The sequence below is a fragment of the Colletotrichum gloeosporioides genome (assembly GCF_011800055.1).
Source record: "Colletotrichum gloeosporioides strain Lc1 chromosome Unknown consensus_22, whole genome shotgun sequence".
Classification (NCBI taxonomy): Eukaryota; Fungi; Ascomycota; class Sordariomycetes; order Glomerellales; family Glomerellaceae; genus Colletotrichum; species Colletotrichum gloeosporioides.
The window spans coordinates 395,911-416,954 of NW_025544667.1; the positions used below are offsets into that span (position 1 = coordinate 395,911).

The 21,044-nt window shown below is 53.0% G+C and overlaps 8 protein-coding genes across 8 annotated transcripts; 5 read left to right on the forward strand and 3 right to left on the reverse strand.

Moving 5' to 3' along the window:
• Window positions 1-4,159: 4,159 nt before the first annotated feature.
• GCG54_00006882 (uncharacterized protein) lies at window positions 4,160-5,530 on the reverse strand (the record flags this gene model as incomplete). Its single annotated transcript, XM_045406876.1, has 1 exon — window positions 4,160-5,530. The coding sequence occupies one exon, from the start codon at window positions 5,528-5,530 to the stop codon at window positions 4,160-4,162; it is 1,371 nt and encodes a 456-aa protein (XP_045267422.1).
• A 1,007-nt stretch (window positions 5,531-6,537) lies between these two features.
• On the forward strand, window positions 6,538-8,403 carry GCG54_00006883 (putative amidase; the record flags this gene model as incomplete). The annotated part of the gene is made up of 3 exons (XM_045406877.1): window positions 6,538-6,821; window positions 6,875-7,372; window positions 7,428-8,403. The coding sequence occupies 3 exons, from the start codon at window positions 6,538-6,540 to the stop codon at window positions 8,401-8,403; spliced, it is 1,758 nt and encodes a 585-aa protein (XP_045267423.1).
• An 823-nt stretch (window positions 8,404-9,226) lies between these two features.
• Window positions 9,227-12,242, forward strand: GCG54_00006884 (ABC transporter G family member 28; the record flags this gene model as incomplete). The annotated part of the gene is made up of 2 exons (XM_045406878.1): window positions 9,227-9,764; window positions 9,817-12,242. The coding sequence occupies 2 exons, from the start codon at window positions 9,227-9,229 to the stop codon at window positions 12,240-12,242; spliced, it is 2,964 nt and encodes a 987-aa protein (XP_045267424.1).
• An 878-nt stretch (window positions 12,243-13,120) lies between these two features.
• On the reverse strand, window positions 13,121-13,841 carry GCG54_00006885 (uncharacterized protein; the record flags this gene model as incomplete). Its single annotated transcript, XM_045406879.1, has 3 exons — window positions 13,121-13,307; window positions 13,369-13,488; window positions 13,534-13,841. The coding sequence occupies 3 exons, from the start codon at window positions 13,839-13,841 to the stop codon at window positions 13,121-13,123; spliced, it is 615 nt and encodes a 204-aa protein (XP_045267425.1).
• A 1,171-nt stretch (window positions 13,842-15,012) lies between these two features.
• On the reverse strand, window positions 15,013-16,243 carry GCG54_00006886 (Aldehyde reductase 2; the record flags this gene model as incomplete). The annotated part of the gene is made up of 4 exons (XM_045406880.1): window positions 15,013-15,320; window positions 15,376-15,504; window positions 15,558-15,917; window positions 15,976-16,243. The coding sequence occupies 4 exons, from the start codon at window positions 16,241-16,243 to the stop codon at window positions 15,013-15,015; spliced, it is 1,065 nt and encodes a 354-aa protein (XP_045267426.1).
• A 707-nt stretch (window positions 16,244-16,950) lies between these two features.
• On the forward strand, window positions 16,951-19,143 carry GCG54_00006887 (uncharacterized protein; the record flags this gene model as incomplete). The annotated part of the gene is given in 4 exon segments (XM_045406881.1): window positions 16,951-17,511; window positions 17,574-17,872; window positions 17,923-18,471; window positions 18,490-19,143. 4 exon segments carry the CDS (start codon window positions 16,974-16,976, stop codon window positions 19,141-19,143), a joined length of 2,040 nt encoding a protein of 679 aa, XP_045267427.1. The 5' UTR covers window positions 16,951-16,973.
• Window positions 19,144-19,689: 546 nt separating this feature from the next.
• GCG54_00006888 (Oxidoreductase swnN) lies at window positions 19,690-20,079 on the forward strand (the record flags this gene model as incomplete). Its single annotated transcript, XM_045406882.1, has 2 exons — window positions 19,690-19,791; window positions 19,843-20,079. The coding sequence occupies 2 exons, from the start codon at window positions 19,690-19,692 to the stop codon at window positions 20,077-20,079; spliced, it is 339 nt and encodes a 112-aa protein (XP_045267428.1).
• An 84-nt stretch (window positions 20,080-20,163) lies between these two features.
• On the forward strand, window positions 20,164-20,790 carry GCG54_00006889 (uncharacterized protein; the record flags this gene model as incomplete). Its single annotated transcript, XM_045406883.1, has 1 exon — window positions 20,164-20,790. The coding sequence occupies one exon, from the start codon at window positions 20,164-20,166 to the stop codon at window positions 20,788-20,790; it is 627 nt and encodes a 208-aa protein (XP_045267429.1).
• Between the last annotated feature and the right edge of the window lie 254 nt (window positions 20,791-21,044).

Consider the following 21,044-nt stretch of genomic DNA (forward strand, 5'->3'; position numbering starts at 1 on the left):
CCCCTCCGGCCCCGTCCTCTGACTGGCTGTGTGTCTGCTCATCTACACTATTGATAAGGTGTTAAGAGGAGCTAGTAAGGGGGAAATGAAGTGGAAGTGGAGGAAAAGCAAGATGCTCAATTGCCCAACGATGCTCACCCCTGAGGGTGCGGATTCCAGATCTTTTGAGTATGTGTATGGCAGACCGGATACTATCAACTACCGTGGGCCCTGCAATCATCGCCGAAATTGGGTGGAACTATTGAGCCTAATGCACGAATCCAACATGATGAAACGAGAAAACAGGGGGAACGTACTGAGTCCAAGGTGCCGGGTGTGTCCAAAACCTGGAGTTCTCTAGTCTTGTACGACTCACAAGCGGATGCGGCTTGGCTCGAAGGGTCGAGACCTTCGCGCAATTTAAGTCTGACGACTACCACGGCTCGCCAAGGACCACGACGTGGAGTCAGAAGCGCCGACGCCTCGCGGCGTTCCCGTTGAATGCCGGGGCCTAGGTGGATTAGGAGCGGAGAGCGGTTCCACGAGCTTCCCTATTTGTAAGTGAAGCCGAAGACACGATTTCAGCCTTCGCCAAGGGCCTGCGGAGATTTGGACAGGAATGGAAAATTCTGACCATGATTCGGTGGAAGAAGAAATCAGACAATCAAAGGCTAGAGCTCGCACATCAGCTTCACGCAGGCGAGATTAGAGGCTGAGGGGGTCACCGTATCCATGCGAGACCGAAGTGATCACGGCCTGCGGTTCGCAGCGTTCGTGAGAAACCTGTGGTCTGAGCACGCCAACTTCCTACTAAAACAAACATCTGCTCAAGAGCTCACCTCTTATGGATTCAATGGTGTTTTTGCGCAGAATGCCTTCAACTCTGCCTTAAGTTTATCTCGACATCTACGCGCACACTACACTTCAAGCCAACTTCGTTCAGCTCAAACTCGCATATCTCAGACCGGAGGATATGGATCCGCCTGCCGGGAGATCTTGTTTCCACCCTATGGGCAGATCCTTCCATTGGAGGAGGAGCCCAGATCCAGACGATTCCAATTATGGTGACTGGCACACCTACCATGAGTACGAGTACGACTACCTAATGATAGATTGGCCACCTTCGTATATATTGAGACTTTCAAACAATCGCCTCCGCCCAAGGCCCAGCCTTTGGGACGCAGAATACTTCGACTTCCTTGGAGACTGTCGTCCTCCACCTGCTTTCGTAGGAGAGACGTGGTCGGAGGAGGAAGTTTTCCGCGAGTTGGTATTTCTGATAGAAACATCATGGTCATTGATTGGGGAGTCGGATCCCGACGTTGCCTACTTCAAAGAAGTGCCATCAAAGGCACCTTTGGAAGCGCGATGGAACACGCTTCTCAACCTAGATGAAGCTCTACGCCAGCTCATGCGCGACTGGTGGGTTGTGCCGTCAACTCAACGATCCTACCAGGCCATTCTGTCACGATACCCTCCAATGGATATGACAAAGAGGTGGATGGATGTTTATCACGCCGCTTCTCTCCGATTCCAAGCTCTTAGGGCGGACATTGACAACGACATGAGGGTGAAAAGAGGCACCATTACATCCAAGAAGATTGTGCAGCGAAGCACTAGATCGGTCTTGCAACTCTCCCGAGAAGTACTCCAAACGATCATTTCATATTGCGAGCCTTTCGTATGGGACGAAACCAGCTTCGATGACCATCGGACGAAATTCGGAGTCCCACATCGGAATGGGACAAATGCGATCAAGGCGCTTCGTCTCACCTGCAAGTCTATCAGCCGGCTCGCCTCGCTGTTTCTCGTACGCGAGATACGTGTGGCCTTGACTTCAGACTCATTGGCTCGTTTGGAAAAGATCTCCCAGCACTCGTTGATCAGACGCGGCGTGCGGAGCATCCGACTCGATTTATCCCATATGTTGATCCAATGCGCACGTTTACCTTTAGCATACGTTGAGAGCGTTGCCAATCAAATGATGGGCTTTCATAATCCCGAATTATGCCCCTGGACAGATCCTGACGACTTGCCAGACTATGAGCTAAGCGAGAATGTCAAGTCCAAGGCAGAAGCGTGGCGGGAAGCTTGTGGGAGAGTCAGAAGGGAGATTCAAAAAGAGGGTGGTGACAGCGACGCAGAGTGGTTCAAGGAAAGTGAAGAAGTTTGGGAAATGCTGCGTGAAGAGATACCACTGGAAACTTCCAGGGCTTCAAGTCGACCGGACTGGTACGTTGAATGGGAGGGCGAGATCGATCCGGACATCGTCGCCCAGTCTGATGTTGACGCGCTTCGCCGCGGATTCGAATTGCACCAGCAACATTTTAAAGATCACCTGCAAGTCAGGCTCCGTTTCTGCAACAAAGTCGCACAAGCTATGAGACGAATGCCCCGAGCGACACGATTAGAGATCACCGATGGCATGTGTGAGGATGCAGAAGGAAAGGACCGTCATGGGGTTGTTCCAGTGCCCATGAATTGGGATCAGCAATCATCACACTATTGGGGCGCCCCAGAAGAGGATTTCGGACGCCCCAACGGGCCAGGTAGGAGCGCCGTGGCACAAATCCGCGAAGAGAGCATGCAGAAGACCAACAACGCTCGATGGCAATGGGACCAGTGGTTGGGTCCCAGTCTTGAATTCTGGGACGAGAGTGAACAACTGGCGAGTCTGATGGGGATTCTTTTACACTTGCCAGGAGCGCTAGAATCCCAAGGTGTGCAGCTTACTCGCCTCGAGATCAAAACGTCACTTCCACCAAATCATGTCCCTGATGGAGTATTGGAACATTCTTACACCAAGGTGGGAAAGGCGGCCAAGCTCTTCAGAAACCTGCATTATCTGGAGTTTACGATCAGGGGAACAAAGATGAATCGCTGCCAAGGGAATGAACCTCCAGAGGAGGAGAGGTGGAATTTGATTGGGCCGCTTACAGCTTTACTGTCGCAAGCCGCATCGTCACCAGTGTTGAGGTTTCTCAAAATCTGCATGCCAGCTTTCAGAGCCGAATTCGATCGGCAAGTTCAGAATCCAACGGAGCCTGGCCCGGACTGGTTGAAGATCGCACTATTTGAGTCGCAAGGTGGTGGATTGAGATGGCAAGAGTTGCAGCATCTGGAACTGGAGGAGACAACCTTGGGAGAGGCCGACTTGCGAAGACTCCTCAGCCCAGGCCCAAAGCTTGCATTTGTAAGCTTAAATGGGGTGAGACTGGTCGAGGGAAGTTGGTATCAGGTGCTGGAGGATTTGCGACAATGGCGGCAGTCGAAGCTTAAGGCCAACATTGATTCTGAGGTGAGACTGAATCGTTTGATGAACAGTGATCTGCCATCCAAGGAATTTTCTCATCTTGTACACACAAGAATTTGGGGGAGAGCGATGCACTATGTTTCGTCGCTGTCAAGACGACCGCTTTCGAATCCATTGGCTAGGGAAGTGCGCTCCTTGGCAGAAGTTTGAGTACGGTAGTTGTAGAAGAGGCTTGAATGTTGCGAATAATTCTACCAAAATCATTTCTTTCATTGAATTGGGCGGTCTATGTAGGCCCTCTCACAGTTGTTTGGCTGTTGCTGGCCTATCTTTTGAATTAAGCAACAGGTGGAAGATACCATGCACAGCACAGCAGACGGACAATCCCCGCGTGTCTCTTGAAAAGCCAGAAGGCTATCGCCGCCGCCTCCTTGCCCCGGGCCCGGGGTGGGCCGTACTTCCTGCCCGCTCTTCCCTCCTGCCGGCGACTGCACGGCAGGAGCTTGCTCCGGATCAACGCGACAACTAAATACATAAAAAGTCCAATTTGTCCCTCTGCGTACAGGGCTACATCACAATAGTCACAAAGCCCATAGACGCATGAAACAATAACTTAGCAACAATCCGCAGGGCGATTGCAATCAACAACGATGGTCAGTCAATGATACTGTCAAACAGTCACATGACGCGCCGGCGCTGGTTCGCTCGGCCCTTCATACGGCGGAGACTCCTGTGCGGCCCAGCTACTGACTACCTGCATGTGCTGGGCTTCAAGCAACCTATTTGAAAAGATTCCAGACAAGGTCTTTGTAGCGGAACGTGGTATAAACAGATTGGTATGGAATAAAAGCTCTATGGGACTACTTGATGCCCATTCTCATGTTGATGTCTTAACCCATCACTTACACCACGAGTCGCACCCGATCGCTATGATTTCTCCATTGCACACGACGGTAATCCTCCCGCATTGCCAACAACATTCTCATACGCCGGCGCCGATCCGCTGGGCCCATCATACGCCGGAGGCTCCTCCGTGACCCCAGCGTTTGCAGCTGCCGCTCCCTCAACCGCCGGCAGCACGACAACCTTCTGAGACCCGCTGCACTCCCACGACTCCCCGGCGATGACAAGGTGCAACTCCCACTTCAAAGTGTGCGAAAGCGAAAAGCAGTACGTCGTATAGTCCGGCTTCAATGGATAATGACGTCTTTGCTCGTGCAGCTCCGGGTCCGCAGACGCATCCAAGAGCGCGCCCAGATCCAACGCACTCTCCCCTGCGGCTGATGGAATCAAAGGCGACCCAGTCTCACTTGCGATAGTTCGACCGAGGGGTAACGTCGTGGTGCGGGTCACTTCGTGCACTTCTCCTGAGCCCGGACATGACACACGCCCCATACTAATCAGATTGATCACCGCGTTCGTGAGAAACACCTTCTGCGGGACATCTCGCAGAGTCTGAGAGCTCTTCGTAAAGTCCGGGGTGACCTTCAGCCGGAAAGGGATCGAGGCAGGGTTGCCAAGTTGGATGACGGAGGCACACTCCACCCTCAGGTTGAAATGCCACGCCGGCACCCTCTTCGACCCGAGGAACATCTGCCTCTTCTGATTGAACGTCAGCTCCGCGTGCTCCATCCCCGGCGCGAGCCGATGGCTCGTCACGCACCCTTCCGTCGTCGTGCCCTGCAGTTCATAATCCGCAATCAACGCCGGCGCTGGCCGCGACAACACCCGCACCGGCAGCGTCGCCTCGATGGGCTCCATCTTCTTCCCCTCGACCAGTATCTCCGCCTCCAGGTAGTACTCCACGAACCCGTAACCATCACAGACATTCATACCCCATGTCGGCGGCAGAGGCTGCTCCGGCAGGGGCTGCTTGCCGTTCGGGGCCCCCGGTGCGCGGACATAGCTCGCCTCCCGTTCAATCTTTCTTAGCCCTGAATTCAGGGCTTTGCCATCCGTGTGCTTCGGTATCACCAGCGTAAAAGGCCAAGTCTGCGACGCGGTGTTGGAGTCTGGTGCGATGTGCACCGGGCCCCGGTGGATGACTTGGGACACGGCGTTGCGGCTCCAGAACTCGAAGCCCGCGCCGAGCATGACCACCGATCTGCCTTGTTGTACTTGAAGCCGGGCGGCGGAGTCGCCAATGAGACATATGCGGACGGTGGCGGAGGCGGCGACGATGTGTGATTTACGGGTAACGTGGCCGCGGATGACGGAGCCGGGGTACAGCGGCGCGGAGGGATCGAGCAGGTGAATGGAAAGGTCTGGGCCTTCTCGAGTTTCAATAGGTTGTATCATAACGGCTGCCTAGTGTTGTTCTTCACCCTGGGGGATGATGTTGGTGCGATGATGCTGAAGGAGGATATAGGATATGTGTTTCAGATGGCGTCAGGACAGATATTTAAGACATGAGAAAGGAAAATCCTGAGACACTTCTCGCTGATATATTTTGAAATGATTGACGCATCCCAATTGAGGCCTTCAAGGCGGCACAGCAGAGCACCATCAGCAAGCCAAGAAATAAACGAATACGCGACTTCTTTAGCGCGTGTGGCGCCATTTGCCCGAGTTGAAGCTGGACTTCACTGAGCAGAACTTCTGTGTAACTTCATTGGCTGGTTTACTGCTGTCTGACAGGGCAGCTTGTTGTGTAAGGTTGTCAACTCCCTGTCGCTGCGTTGGCCCTAATTTCAGCTCCAAAGACCCAGAATCCCCAGCCCGCCCCAGACAGCACCCAATGAGTGGCTTTAAAGGGATTAGAACTCCAGCTTTCGTCTCACTTTCCTACTGAAATCAGGTTATTCGAGCTTAGTGCAACCGTCCTGGTGGTGGTAGCTGACCCATGAACGCTGAATGCCTCCATGTCGGTAGTAGACTCGCATAGGATGAGTTCTCATATTTTTATAATTGTAGCTTATATTTGTTTCCCCATGATGTATATGCCTATGACTAGATACATCTTGATTCTTGTTTTTTCCTATTTGCACTCGCCTAGTGCCGAAATTTCCCCTTCAAGGCAAGCAGCAATCACTGATAAGACATTCTGCAACCCTCCACTGCCGGCGGGTCGCCCCGGAAAGCAGCAGCCAACCAACTCCACAAAAGCTGGAAATCGAGGTCCCGCTGCAATCTAACATGTACCGCATCTGCAGCTCACCGCGGGGAACCTCGTGCTGTGCTTATCAGCTGACGCGTGAGTTTTCAAAGGAGCGGTGTCTTCCCTTTTTCAGCTCACTCTTTTTTGATGACCGCCTACACCGAGGCGGAATATCGTCACTACGTCCGGTCTGACCGAGAGAATCAAGATGCGTTGGTCTGCTACCGTCTTAGCGGCCTTTCAAGCTTCGCTGGTCTGTGGCGCGGACTATGCGTGGCCCAGAAACTCCAGCATAAAGTCCCCTTCAGTGTTCCCTTTGCTCGGAAATGCCGGCACCGCGGATCTCTTTCCCATGCCGCCATGCGGAAACTTCATCCTGCATGAGGCCACAATTGACCAGATGAAAACGGCTATGGAGGCTGGCACGGTAACCTCGCAGCAGCTGGTAGCGTGCTACCTGCAGCGGACGTACCAGACACAGGAATATGTGCAGTAAGATGCGCCAACACCCAGCTTTTCTAATTTTGTATGTTAACGAAACGCAGTTCAATCCTCCAAATCAACCCAGATGTCTTCCAAATCGCAGCTCAGATGGACGCCGAAAGAAAGGCAGGGAAAGCCCGAGGCCCACTTCACGGGATCCCCTTCACAGTCAAAGACAACATCGCAACCAAGGACAGCATGGAGACCACGGCCGGCAGCTGGGCTCTGATTGGGAGTATCGTCCCACGCGACGCCCACGTGGTGGCCCGTCTGCGAGACGCAGGCGCGGTCCTGCTCGGCAAAGCGGCGCTCAGCGAGTGGGCTGATATGCGCAGCAACAATTACTCCGAGGGGTACTCCGCGCGCGGAGGGCAGTGCCGAAGCCCGTATAACCTGACTCTCACGCCTGGGGGCAGCAGCACGGGGAGTGCGGTGGGCGTTGCTGCGAACGCGATTGCGTTCTCGCTTGGCACGGAGACGGACGGGAGCGTGATCAATCCTGCTATGCGGAACTGTGTTGTTGGGTTTAAGCCGACTGTGGGCCTTACCTCGAGGGCTGGGTAGGAAGCATCGCGACCCTAAACGTGAGCATTGTCAGCGTGCTAACTTGACCAGGGTTGTACCTGAGAGCGAGCACCAAGATACCGTTGGAACGTTTGGCCGAACAGTCAAGGACGCGGTGTATGCCTTTGATTCTATCTATGGCGTGGACCAGCGCGATAACTACACGTTCGCCCAGGAAGGGAGAACACCCGAAAAGGGATACACCCAGTTCCTGTCTACGAAACAGAGCTTGAAGGGCGCTATATTTGGCATACCGTGGAACAGTTTCTGGGTCTACACCGATGACGAGCAAAGAGGCATTCTCTTAGCCATGCTTGATCTTTTGACCTCCGCTGGAGCGACGATAATCAACAACACGGAAATCACCGACTATGAGCGCATTGTGAGTCCAGACGGTTGGAACTGGGACTACGGAACCACCCGGGGCTACGCAAACGAGTCTGAGTACACCGTGGTCAAGGTGGACTTTTACAATAACATCAACACGTACCTCTCTGAGCTAGAGAACACCAATGTCCGCTCCATCGACGACATCGTTCAGTTCAATTACGACAACGACGGGACTGAGGGCGGAAACCCCTGGCCACTGGGCCATCCCGCATTCTACTCTGGTCAAGATGGCTTCCTTGCATCCCTCGAGTCAAAGGGCATCAAGGACGAGACGTACAACCAAGCATTAGAGTTCACGCAAAGATCCACGAGAGATGGCATCGACGCGGCTCTCACTTCCACCAACGGGACGAAACTGTCAGGGCTTCTCGTCCCGCCCGACGTAGGCCAGTCGTACCAGATCGCTGCACAGGCAGGCTACCCGATGATCACCCTCCCGGTCGGCGTGCACTCTAACAGCGGCATGGGTTTCGGGCTGGCAATTATGCAGACGGCATTTGGTGAAGCTGAGCTGGTCAAATGGGGAAGCGCGATCGAGGACCTGCAGCTCACGACTGAGGGAAACCCGTACAAGCGCACGCTGCCTACATGGTCGGAGTATCTCACTAGACATGTCCCGATTAGGATGGATCTTTGAAGAAAGAAGGCGACCGCCAGACTGCGCACTAGAAGATTTAATAGCTATTTGTCGGTTGTTGTGACGGTGTCTGCCGTAAGGCGTCGGGAGGGACGTCGGCTCACGGCACCTCAAGGCAGCTAATTAAAAATTGCCGACAACGGCGCCGTCTTTTCACTATCCTAGCTCGTTTTCCATAACGACCGATGCTCCGCCAACAATTCCTCTAAGGCAGAACGGTTCGTCCGAACTGGCATACACGGTCAGCCCTGCTTGTGCGTACTTAGCCCTATCGGGTTTTAGGATCCAGACCTTACCATGAACGATATAAAAGGGTCCTCGAAGCTCCGCACCATTTAGGCTTCTACATTCTTGTGACATCCCGGTTTATGTCAGCGTGGCGTGGGCCTCAATTCCCGACGCTAATCACCCTGGCCACACAGAGATCGCCAGGGTTCTTCTTCCCAAGACGAGCCCACTTCAGCCATGACGGAAGAGGTCTTACAATTGCAAGGCGTGAGAAGTTGCTCCGTGGCGCGGTAGTCAGCATGCAGACCGCCGGGGGACAGATAAGTGCACAGCTCAGCTGTTGTTGTGCGAAGCTATCCTAGCTGGGAAATAGCATGTATCGCTCAGCCCCCCGATCCCTTGAGGAAAATGAGAAGAGGGTCCATCCCGCTAAAATCTCACGACTCCGGAATAGGGAAAAAGCAGGGCCTGAAAGCGGCGCCTGTGAGTCCCGTCCATGGAGCTGTTTAAAGACCAGCACTCTGCTGTCGGAGGAATTTCTCCCAAAGAAGAGAGACAGCTGTGATCTGGACCGCGGACGACGAATTCTCCCAACATGAGCCGTGACTTTCTCTCTCTCGGCGCCGCGGGTCATCTACCCCAAGACCCTTACCTCCCGCAGGTGGACCCCGAAGGGCCGAGTTTCCTCGACACGGCGGCATGTCTCTGTGCACTGCGCACAACGGGCGACAGCAACTCAGACGCGGCTTGGCACTGCATCGGTAACCAAACGCAAGGAGTGTATACGACCAATAGTGGGAAATGGTTCCCGACGGTTAATGGGGGCAACGCTGTCGACGGCAAGGTTGACGACTTGTCAAATGGCCCGGACACCAGCAAGCCGATGCGACTGAGCTCTGGGTCGTTGACGGACTTGACCAATGACGATGGGTTGAGTGTATACGATCAAGCCTGTACTGGAACGAACCGGCCTTCTTTTTCAACAACGTTCTACGCGGCATGGAATGAGATCCAGAACAACCAGCAACCGAAAAGCGCGGCACCGTGTTACAGGCCCGATGGCCAAGCCGTCCCCATTCGGATCGTGGAAGCCGACGACTGGAACGCCAACGGGTGCGCCCCGGGGTTTTTGTGTAAGTGTTCATCAGAGTTGAATACGGAGAATATGCCCACTGACGACCACAGGCGAGAATAACACCGTCAATTCGTTGCCCCAATACTGCCCTCCCGCCGACCAATGTCAGATGGCAAGACTCGCCTCGATGACGTGCATGGTGAACGGGCAAAACTTTCCCATGGGTCCATTCGAGCCGGTCGTCTGCCAGCAGGGATACTACTGTCCTCCGCCCGGAGTAGAAAAGATCCAATGCCCAAAGGGCACGTACTGCCAACCGGGCGCCACCAGCCCGACGCCATGCCTCACCGGCAGCCGCTGCGAACCGGGTGCGACATACGAGCTGTTCCTTGTTCCCCTGGTTGTGCTCATCCTCGTCGACGTCTTGGTAATCATGGGCATCATCGTCCACGCGTTGCGCAAGAGGGTGAAGGATTACCGGTCTGATCATGCGTCGAACATGAAGCGCCCCTCAATAAGCGGCGTGAAGGCGCAGATTACGGGATACAAGGCCTTGCAGCACGACACCGACCACGAGATGCTTCCCATGAGCGCGACGTACACCCCGAACCGGACAGATACCCACGGCACAGGCTTCCAAGCCGCCCTGGAGTACGACCACCACCAGTGGACGGCGGGGGCGCAGCCCAAGGAAGAGGTCAACCCCCAGCTTATCAAATTCGTCGAGTCCATGCGCCGGGCCACTGATGCAACCAACCTCGGTCTGTCTTTCAGCTACACAGATCTCAGCTTCCAGCCGAAGAAGAGCAAGAAGATGATTCTGCAGAACGTCACGGGGTCGATCGACCGGGGAACTCTGACGGCTGTCATGGGCGGCTCGGGTGCTGGCAAATCGACGTTTGTCAATGTGCTTATGGGCAAGACGAAGCACACTGGCGGGATGGTTGCGGTCAACAACAGTCCTGATAAGCTGAAGCGGTACAAGAAACTTATTGGATACGTCCCTCAAGACGATATTGTCCTGCCCGAACTCACAGTCTACGAGAACATCATCCACTCAGCCAAGATCCGACTTCCCAGGACTTGGTCGGCTGACGACATCGAGGCTCACGTCACGTCAGTCATCGACTGCCTGGAACTCTCCCATGTCCGCAACTCTCTGGTGGGGACGGTCGGAAGACCGGTCATCAGTGGAGGACAGCGGAAACGAGTAAGCATCGGCATGGAATTGGCGTCTGCCCCCATGGCCATTTTCCTCGACGAGCCTACGAGCGGTTTGGACGCAACGGCAGCGTCGTCCCTGATGCGAACACTGAAGGCCGTCGCCCGCCTGGGTATCAGCATCATCGTAATCATTCATCAGCCTCGCTCAGAAATCTTCCAACTTTTCGATAACCTCATTCTCCTCGGAAATGGGCAGACCATCTACGAGGGCCCTCAGGCCGAGGTGCAGAACTACTTCCAAAACATCGGTTTCGACTTCCCCGAGCACAGCAACCACGGCGACGTCGTGACGGATATCATCACGGGCAACGGCCGAATTTACAAACACATTGGCGAGATCTCCAAAGACTCTCTGATCTCAAACTGGGCGTCCCATCACCAAATGAATCGGCCGGGCGGAAAGGAACACCACACCTCCACGATGATGAACAACAGCGGCATGCACGAAGCCATCAAGCACCGCGGTGCACCCTTCTTCAAACAGCTCTGGCTTTGTCTGCGCCGCGCAATGGTCCAGCAGTACCGCGCCAAGTCAGCCTTCTGGGCAGAGATGGGTTTAGCCGCTCTTGCCGGCTTTCTCCTTGGCTTGGCTGAGCACTCCAAGAAGGGCATCTTATTCGTCGGCACATTCCAAGGACCATACTCGATCCTGTCGACCGCCGTTGACATCAAATCCGCGCCCGAGCTAGCCCTCCTCGTCGCAATCGCCATTGGGTTGGTCTCCGGTGCGCCGGGCGTCAAGTCCTTTTCGGAAGAGCTGCTGGTCCACCGCCGCGAGGCCGAGGCTGGGCACAACCGCCTTGCCTACTTTCTCGCCAAGCTCATCTCCGTGGTGCCGCGCATGTTCTTCGGGTGCCTGCACTTCTCGACCTTCGTGCTGCTCCTCACGGTGCCGGTGATCAACTGGGGCCTCGCCTTCCTGGCCAACTTCCTCTACTTCTACTGCATCTACGGCCTGGCGAACATCGTAAGCATGGTCGTCCGCCGCGAGGACGCGCCTCTGCTAGCGACGATGATCAGCCTCATCACGGCGATCCTGTCTGGGGCCGCGCCGCCGCTGGCGAAGGTGAAGGAGTGGAAGCTCGAGTGGCTGTGGCGTGCGTCTCCTGGTGTATGGTTGGCGGAGGTTTACTTTGGCCAGCTTGTGTCGCCGTTTGCGGATATTTTTGACGTTGACAAGGCGGCTGATGCCACTGGATTCCATTTGCATTGGCTTTGGAGAAACATGGGAACTCTCGTGGCAATTGGAACTATTTACAGGATTATAGCATTTTTAGGGTTATGGGCACTCGGGCATAGACAGCGAAGTTAGAGCTTCGCCTCAGGGAAATCTGTTTCCGGTGGTATAGGAGTTCGGGGCTTTCTTCGGCCAAGTGAGTAATATTATTTCATCAGTCAATTATGGTATGCTTAGCATACCCGTTCACGCTCATCATCTATTATGCTCACCTTTTGATGTCTTATGCACGTTGCTACAGCCAATGGATTTGTGTTATCGTCTCATGTACACTTGATTATGCCGTAAGTTCCCGGACGGGCACCGAAGAGTTCCACTATTGAACCCGCAACCGGAAGATCCACCTTCGCCGGGGCCGGGCCGGGGTAGGCAAAAATATTCCGACTTCTCTTTCGTGGCCTTCGGTTGGGTGTAGCGCCGGTTGCGACGTTAAGGGTCGTTGCGATAAAGGGGAAGAATTTGAAAACGGTTTTTTTTTTCTTCCAAAGAGATTGAAGCAAGTCACGAACACAAAAAGCCACGCAAAGTACCCATTCTTGTGGGAGACAAAATCCTGCAGTCAGCTTAGCGCGAAGTGGCTCATTTCCCGTGCCAAGCTCTGTTTGCTGTCAGCTGAAATCCTTCGATCGACACGGGAGTGGATGTTTTCGGATCCTGCAGTGAAGGGCATCTTCATTGGCTGGAGTACGTGAGCGCAGGTCACATCGCGTCGGTCCATTGTTCGCGCAATCAATTGGCCAAGGATCATTCAGGGCGCCACGTGAACACGGTTCTAATGGTTGAATTGAGTTTTTAATTGAATCAAATGGTATCTTTGGGGTGCAATCAAATCAAAGCAGTCGCGCAAGCTCGTGCCAAAGCAGCATCTCATGACATGTGTCCTCTCCATCGTAAAAGCACAAAGAACCGTCACTCATAATCCTTCGTATTCCGATCCATCTCTTGATCATCGTTTAAGCGTAGCGGTTATCCATCTCGTACGGCTGGGAGCTATACGGCTTCGGCTGTTGCTCGTTGGCGTATCCGTTGTAAGTGGTCGGCTGGTTCTGGTTCGCGGGCGCGTAGGCGCCGCCCAGGGTGCCCTTGCGGTGCTTGTGGTAGATGACGGAGGCGTAGATAAGAAGCCCGATAAACGAGGCGCTATCAAGATGGTCAGGCAAAGTCGCAAAGCAAACCCCGAAGGCTTGGGTTATGCACTTACTAGATGATGATGTTGATGACCACAGTGATGGCTCTTCCCTCCGAGCCGGCGACCGTAAGCGCGAAAAGAATGGTCCAAACAGCCGTTTGAATGCTACCAAGCGCGGATGTCAGCATGCTGCTAGAAATCGCTGTCGCGTGTCAAGGTAGATGGGAAGGCACAAACCAGTTGCAGATGAGGAAAAACCGAGGCGTAAGTGTCCTGCGCGATCGCTTGATGATGCAGACGAGGTCGAGGAGCAAACAGCCAATGATGATGATCATCACGACTACCAGGATGGCAATGACCCAGCTCGCTGTCTTGGTTGTGCCGCCGATGTCGTTAAGCTCGCTCCTGTTGGAGGACGCGTATCCGATCGTGATGCCGTAGAGGACGATTTGGAGAAGCATCACCGCGATGCGAATGATGTAGAAGGGGATGACGACCCTCTTCAAGAATGGCGAGCCATCGCCGACCGTGTACTTTTGCGACATGTTTGTCTGTGGTGCGTCCGCAATATCCCGTTTGATGATTGAGAGGTTGAAGAATTGACGATGTAGACTTCAAATTCAATAACTGTGTCCTGCCAAACAGCGGCAGAGGAGGGCGGCCGTGGCGCACTTTAAGTACGAGCTAATCTAAAGGATCGTTACCCATGGTTCTCCTTGCGCTGTGCCTCACGCCACGGCGGCTGGCTGAAATTTTGCTTCTCTTGATTGAACAAGACACTCAGCCCCCGTGTCCTCCTTGCAGCCCATTTGTCCAACACGCCCCCATGTCTCACACAGCCAGCCCTAGGAGAAGCAAGCTTAAAGGTTTGCTCCAGTCGCGGTGGGCTCTTCGCTAGGCAGCCAGGCACACGGCCCCTCAATGTAACCTTCTGCAGTGCCTTTAGCTTGTGAACACAAAATCAACCCCCTGCGCGCCAGGGATCTCGGCTGACAGCAAGCGCCGTGTTGGTGGTGTGCCTAAGACGGCATAGCCTCCAGATCAACGGCAGATCCCCTGCCCAATCTGCTTTTACGCGCCCCCACTGCTGAATTTAACCTAACAACGGTGGCCCTTGTGGCCCCCGATTCAGTGAATTTCGCTGCCTGCTCGGTGGAGAGTTTGGCGGCTGTTGGGCTGGGAAGGTTGGTTGAGCACCTTAGCGCAACGCTACCAAGCCTGCGGAGTCCTAATGAACATGCCGCGGTCCCGTGGCGGGACGTCATTGGCTTTTCTTGGGTGATGTCAGTCCCAAGCTATCTGAGCTTATTTTACGTGAGTTGTTGGAGCTGTCAGCAAACGAGAAAATGCGACAGTTTCTCGGCACGGGAGGGCCGAGGAAATGTTCGCCGCTTGCAACTGTGGTAGTTGTACGTTGTTGGACATGATCTGGCTGCAAGTACTGCGCCACTATATGTAAGAAAGGCATAATAACACTTATATTTTGGTGAGCAGCTATAGATCAACACCGAGAGCTTTTCAACACATGCGATTACGACGATATTCTCAATTCAAATTGAGGGGCTTGAATTGAGGTTCTCAGCGCCAAATATTCTGCTCACTTCAGACACCTCTTCTGTTACTGAAAGATTCTTGGCCTTAGCATAAACGCCTCACTCGAGGAAGATGATATTTATCAAGCAATGAGCAAAAGACTAGGTAAGGAAGTGATGTTGCTCAACCAGATGCGTCAACAAACTGCTTAGTCACAGGCTCAAGGCACTCCTCCAGGCTTTTCCAACCCTTGAGACCCAACAGCTTCAGCACTTCAGTTGACCTCTCATTTGGAACCTCTGTCGCATCTTCAAGTATGTTCTCCGCCTCCTCCGGAAACTCCCGCAAAGGATAGGCGGTCTTGAAAATTCGCAAGAAGTCGTTGATCGTGTATCTCCCAGCGTACGCAAACAGCCTCTCAGATTTAACTTGGGGTAGCAGTAAGGCTCCGACGTGGAGGCTGGCCACGTCCTTCACATCGCAGAACCACTCTGATTCACTGTCAGTGGAGATCGGGGAAATTGGGAATTCTGTGAAATCACTTACGTGACTCAAACATCTTCACAATCTCCTCGGAGCCATCCCCGTCCCATAGCATCTTTAAAACCCCCATTGCAGCAGTGAAGCCCTGGCTTTTAGGATAAAGAACTTCGCCGTAGCAAGGGCTTGGGATGACTGGAAAAAGGTTAGTATGGAAGGCCAGACGCCTAAACGTTCAAAGTTCATACCTGTGTTCATAACCAAGCTAGGAGCCCTCGAGTGATACCACTTCCACAGTGCCTGCTCTGTCTTGACCTTTCCAGCAGCATAGACAGTATGACCCCCAACAAGATCTTGGCGGAGATCGGGCGAGTAGCCAGCGATAACCGTTTCTTCATTATACGTTTCATTGGTGATTTTTCGAACGATGCCTGGGGCGGGATCGGCCACTGCACTCGACGATGAAGTGTAAACAAGCCTGCTGCAAGAAGGCGCAGAAGCTGCCGCCTCAGCTATGCCGATGGCGGCGGATACCATGGGGGAAACGACGTTATCAGGGTTCAAGTCAAGGCTTGTGTCGGCTGCCGTATGAACAACTCCATGGGCACCTAAAGGTGGAGGCTTTAGCCACATTCTCTGGTTTTTGAAGGTTACGGATACAACTACCTTTAACAGCGGCATTGAAAGCCCCCGGGGCACTGAAGTCGGGAACTTCGATAAGCTCGAACTTGCCGGGGCCATACGTCTTCGTGAACATAGTCTCGATCCATCCAGACGTTTTCACGTTCCGGGAAATGCCTCTGACTCTAAAGCCTAGTCCGAGAAGTTGATCGCAAATGTGGCTGCCCATGCAACCGCTAGCGCCAGAGACTACGACCAAGCTCCCAATTGGGAGAGCCGTTTGAGGCAGGTCAAGCATGTTGGAGGAGACCATTTTGGGCGCAAAGATTCGGGTTATAGAAAAAGATGAAATACTTCAACTAAATTTGTATAACGGGCAGAAAGTAAAAATTTGTAGATGATGCTGCGGCTTTCTGATGCTGGTCAAACATGTCGCGCCGGGCTATGTCGTTGCGCTCATCAGACTTTATATTTAAAAAACTCGCGCGCGCAGTGGCCAGAGCTGTTTCATAGTATCTCATCCACTGTTCTTTAACGAAACGAGTGTACAAGGTTTGCAACCACAAAACAACTCGTTAGACTGAGAGATATGCTTAACTCCGGGTCCACTCCGAGCCCCGGCTGACGGAGTAGTCCGTGATGTTTCGGTATTTTGCATGTTGACAGGGGCGGAGACGGACTTTTGCGGTGGCCCCTGCTCGGTGCCCTCGGCGGCCGATATAAATGGTCCCCGGCGTCCGATTTTTCGAACACCGCCTAGGACGACCGAGGGCTCCGAGGAACCAAATCTTTCATCTTTACCTACCAACAACGGCGTCTGTGAAACAATTGGATCTTCGATGGATTCTTCCCGCATAACAGCTGTAAGTCGGAGTTCTGAGACCTGACCCACCTGCATCAGAACGTGTCATTAACGGTTAGCTTCATAGTGCGACTTGTGTCGGCTGCGCAAGGTAATGCGAGCTCCTGGCGAGACCCTCCACGCTCTGTAGTGCGACAGTCCGCTGAAGCAATTTTCAGGTCCGCTGCGACAAAGTCTTCCCATGCTCGAACTGCAGGTCCTCATCCCAGGATTGCAGCTTTTCAGGTATTGGACAGAGGCCGAAGGTTCCGAGACAGAGAGTTCCCATCTCAACACAATAGTAGGGGGCTCAACACAGCATGCTGTGATGAGCGTTTCGTTGACATCTTGCGCTAGTGAACAGAAGATCGATCTCATAGAAAAAAGACTCGGAAACATCGAGGCGCTGCTGCGACACCGCCCGTGTGACTGTCGCTCAACGGACACAGGGGTGAGTATACCTGGAGAGTCTAGCATCGCTGCACTCGAGGATCTAGACACACAGTCATCGGTTGAAGGTTCTTCGTCTTTTCGGAGTCAAGTCGAGGTGGCTAGAAGATATGCGGAGTCTGCTGGAGATCGTAGCTTATCGACACCCCCTGCACCCCGATGCAGCGACCGAGTCATTCCATCGCAACCCCAGTTGCACGCTAACAACCCTCGCTCTGGTACTCAATCATACCGCGAATTGCCGCTGCCACCGACGGCTGCTGTGATCAACATTCTCAAGATGTTGAAAGGTACCGTACCCCTATAGCAATATCCTAAATTGCATCCCTGACGAAATCACAACTACCAACAGAGTCTCCGCCTAGTAGCTTTCCTATACTGCGGTGTCTTATGCCCGTACCGGCCTACATCGAACTGTGCCGTGATGTCTACTTCTCAATTGATGAGTATGCCGACACAGACTTCATTATAGCCAACTCGGGATTATATTACTTGTTCACCGAGCACTTTTGCCCCACTGACAACGAAGACCTCCGCAAGCAGTATTTCGTATGGGGCAGGTTGTGCAGAGATGCCATGATGCAAGCAGTCGGGAGCTTGACCGTTTGCTTGCCTGCTCACATCAAAAGCATCCAGGCACTTGTACTAGGTGTAAGCCTACCCTTCTTTGGTCATCTCCGCCGCACTGCTGACAATCATAGGCCTCTCACGCCATCGAACTTGCTAAGCCCTGGCTTGCCTGGCGCCTCATTTCTTTTGCGGCACAACTCGCCATCGCCGCAGGTTTTCACGAGGAGGCATTCATGGAAAGTGACGACGTAAAAATCAAGAAAGCCAAGATGCTCTTGTTTTGGTATGTATACGCCGTGGAGAAGGGTCTGGCATTGAGATTGGGACGAGCGTCAATTATACGAGTATGCGACATCACCCTACCTAAAGACATGAGCTGTCTCTCATTGTCACGGCCATGGAAATCAATGCTCCCGTTCTGGGTCTGGAATGCGACGATGCACGACAGGCTGTATGAAGCCCTGTACAGTCGAGCAGCTGCGACTTGCTCCGATGAAGACATAGTGAGAGCGGCAGATCGCCTTCTCGCAGAACTCAAAGACGTTGAACCCTATGACAAGGTACGTGAAGGCTGCACGTATGTTGAGGAAGTTTTGAGCCCATCCAGTAGGGGTTTTCACAGTAGGGGAAGAAGGCTGCACGTATATGGCACATTCCCAACCCACGGGTCAAGAATGATGGTTAATCGCACAATATAGGGAAATAATACCGGAAAGCTGGACAGACTGGAAAGCGTTCTTGCAGTGTCGCAAAAGGTTCTGTACTATACTACAGCAACTCTGATATCTCGGGCGAAGGTGATGCGAACCACGCCTCCAACTCTTTCGCCACAGTGTTTGGACTATGCCCGGGCTGCAATCCACGCACATCATGAATGCATGTCGATCTTGAACGGAGACCGGCATATCATGAATATTTACATACACTGGTGGGTGGCTCTGGGTATCGAATATTCATGGGCCATACTCATTTTACTGCATAGGAGAGTTCTGCACGTACCTTTCGTGCCTGTCCTTGTGTTGTATTGTAATGTGGTCAGCCAAGGCGACTCTGATGATTTACAGCGACTTCGGGAATTTGCCGAAGAGCTTGAGGTTACAGCCAACTTGTCGGCTTCTGCAAAAGAATTCTGCGAGCGCAGTAAAGAGCTTCATAGGTCTGCAATCAGCCAATTCGAAGCTGTAAATAGGGGTTCCTTCACACCAGAACATTCGATCTTCTCCAATGGGCTTCATCAGTACTTTGCAGGAAATGTGCTCTTTGCGGCGGAGGATGAATACGGGACTGCGGACATTTCCGGTGAACGAATACAGGCAATGTTTGGGGGGCAACACATGATGGGTTTATTCTGACTATGTACCTTCTCAGCATAAGAGAAGCAAGACATTTGACCTCATTTCCTTTTTGCAAAAGATAGGCTTGTGTGCAAAAACCCACCGCCGCAAGCTCTTGAATGCATCCTAAATATTCGGTATCTCCATGACCTACACATGACAAAAATGCCCAGCTGGTGCTAACAGTAAGTAGTTGTAGTAGAAACTCGAGTTATGCTGCTGCTGTGATGGTTGATCCATGAAACGTTTCCGCACGGAGGGCCGACCCAAGCGGAGCCGGTCTGGGTCTCGGTCCCCGAACGCTCCGAAACCTAATGTTAGTTGTCCGAGCCCGGCAGTAACGGCTTTGAGACAACCACCTCTCAGGGAACTGTTTTTGACCGGACTTTGGAGATAATCGGTACATTGGAGACAGCCGGAAATGTTTAGTCCCAGTCCAACTCCAAATCCAGATGGCATGCGCAACTTACCAAGTGAATCTCTATATAAACCCATGCTTTGATACTTCATTTCAGACTTGTGCCTCTCAACTCACTGCTCCATCATCTTTAAACTCACCTCAATATGTCTGTTGCTATCGCAGGTGGTACTGGAGGTCTCGGGCGCGCCCTTGTTGAAGCCATACAGGCTCGAGGCAAGTACCAAGTCGTCGTCTTAACAAGAAAGGTACTAGTCTCGGCTTAATACTCTTTGCAATACATGATAACATGGAGACAGGTCTCTGGGAGCCCCGCTGGTCCAAATGGCGTTCGATTTGTCGCCGTCGATTACGCCAGCATCGATTCTCTTGTGAGCGTTCTCCAAGAAAACAGCGTTGAAATTGTCATTTCTGCCGTCAACAACATCACGGGAGAAAATGACGCCGAGATAAATCTCATCAGAGCAGCTGAAAGGTCGAGTGCCACCAAGCGGTTTATTCCGAGTTATTTTGGTGTGCCGTATTCGCCGGAGTGAGCCTCCTCTCCATATGCGCTCGGAGACGTGATTGGGCTGACGCGGGAGTTTCTGATCAGGCAATATGAGACATTCCCTCCCGCAATGGCCAAGAAGTCGGCCTTGGCAGCGCTGAAGTCAACGTCGCTCGAGTGGACAGCTGTCTACAATGGTTACTTCCTCGACTACTTCGGGACTCCGAAGGTGAAGAGTTACATGGACGATGTATCCTTTTTCGTGGACGTCGCGAACAATGTGGCAGCAATTCCCGGATCTGGGGAGGTGCCCGTTGTGTTCACGCACAGCTTCGACGTTGCGCGTCTGGTTGCTGCATTGCTCGAAAAGAGCAAATGGCCCGAGGAGACGTACATTATTGGTGACAAAGTCACCTTCCACGAGATGGTGCGCTTGGCCGAGAAAGTCAAAAGTAAGTACTCTGAGGGCTCCCTCCTTGGCCAATTTCTGACTGCTCGTTCAGGTGCCAAGTTTACGGTGGCGCATGATTCAATTGAGAACCTTCAGGCGTGCAAGCTGACCGAACTGCCATCTCATCGTCAATTCTATCAGATTTATCCGAAAGAGATGCTGCACAGTTTTCTTGCCCCATTCGGGCTTAATTGCGAGCGAGGACAGGCTGATCTCAGACCCAGCCGCACCCTGAACGATGAATTCCCGGAGATCAAGGTATTGAAGGCCAAGGATGTGCTCGAACAAGGGTGGGGAGGAGCATAATAACAGCTACTCAACTTCATCGTTGCGATTTAATTTCAATATCTAATCCATGACACATCCAACTTCCGATCCAAAAGGCTCGGTGTTAGATACCTGAATGAGCCCTATGCTGCTTAGGTGTAGAGAATATCAACATATGAACACAAATTTTGGAATGTCTGTGCCCGAATGATTCGATAAACCGCACTGATTGATGAGGACCGAAGTTCCATACTAGGTGGCAGAGGCAGGTGGCATCAATTCTGGTTGACGTG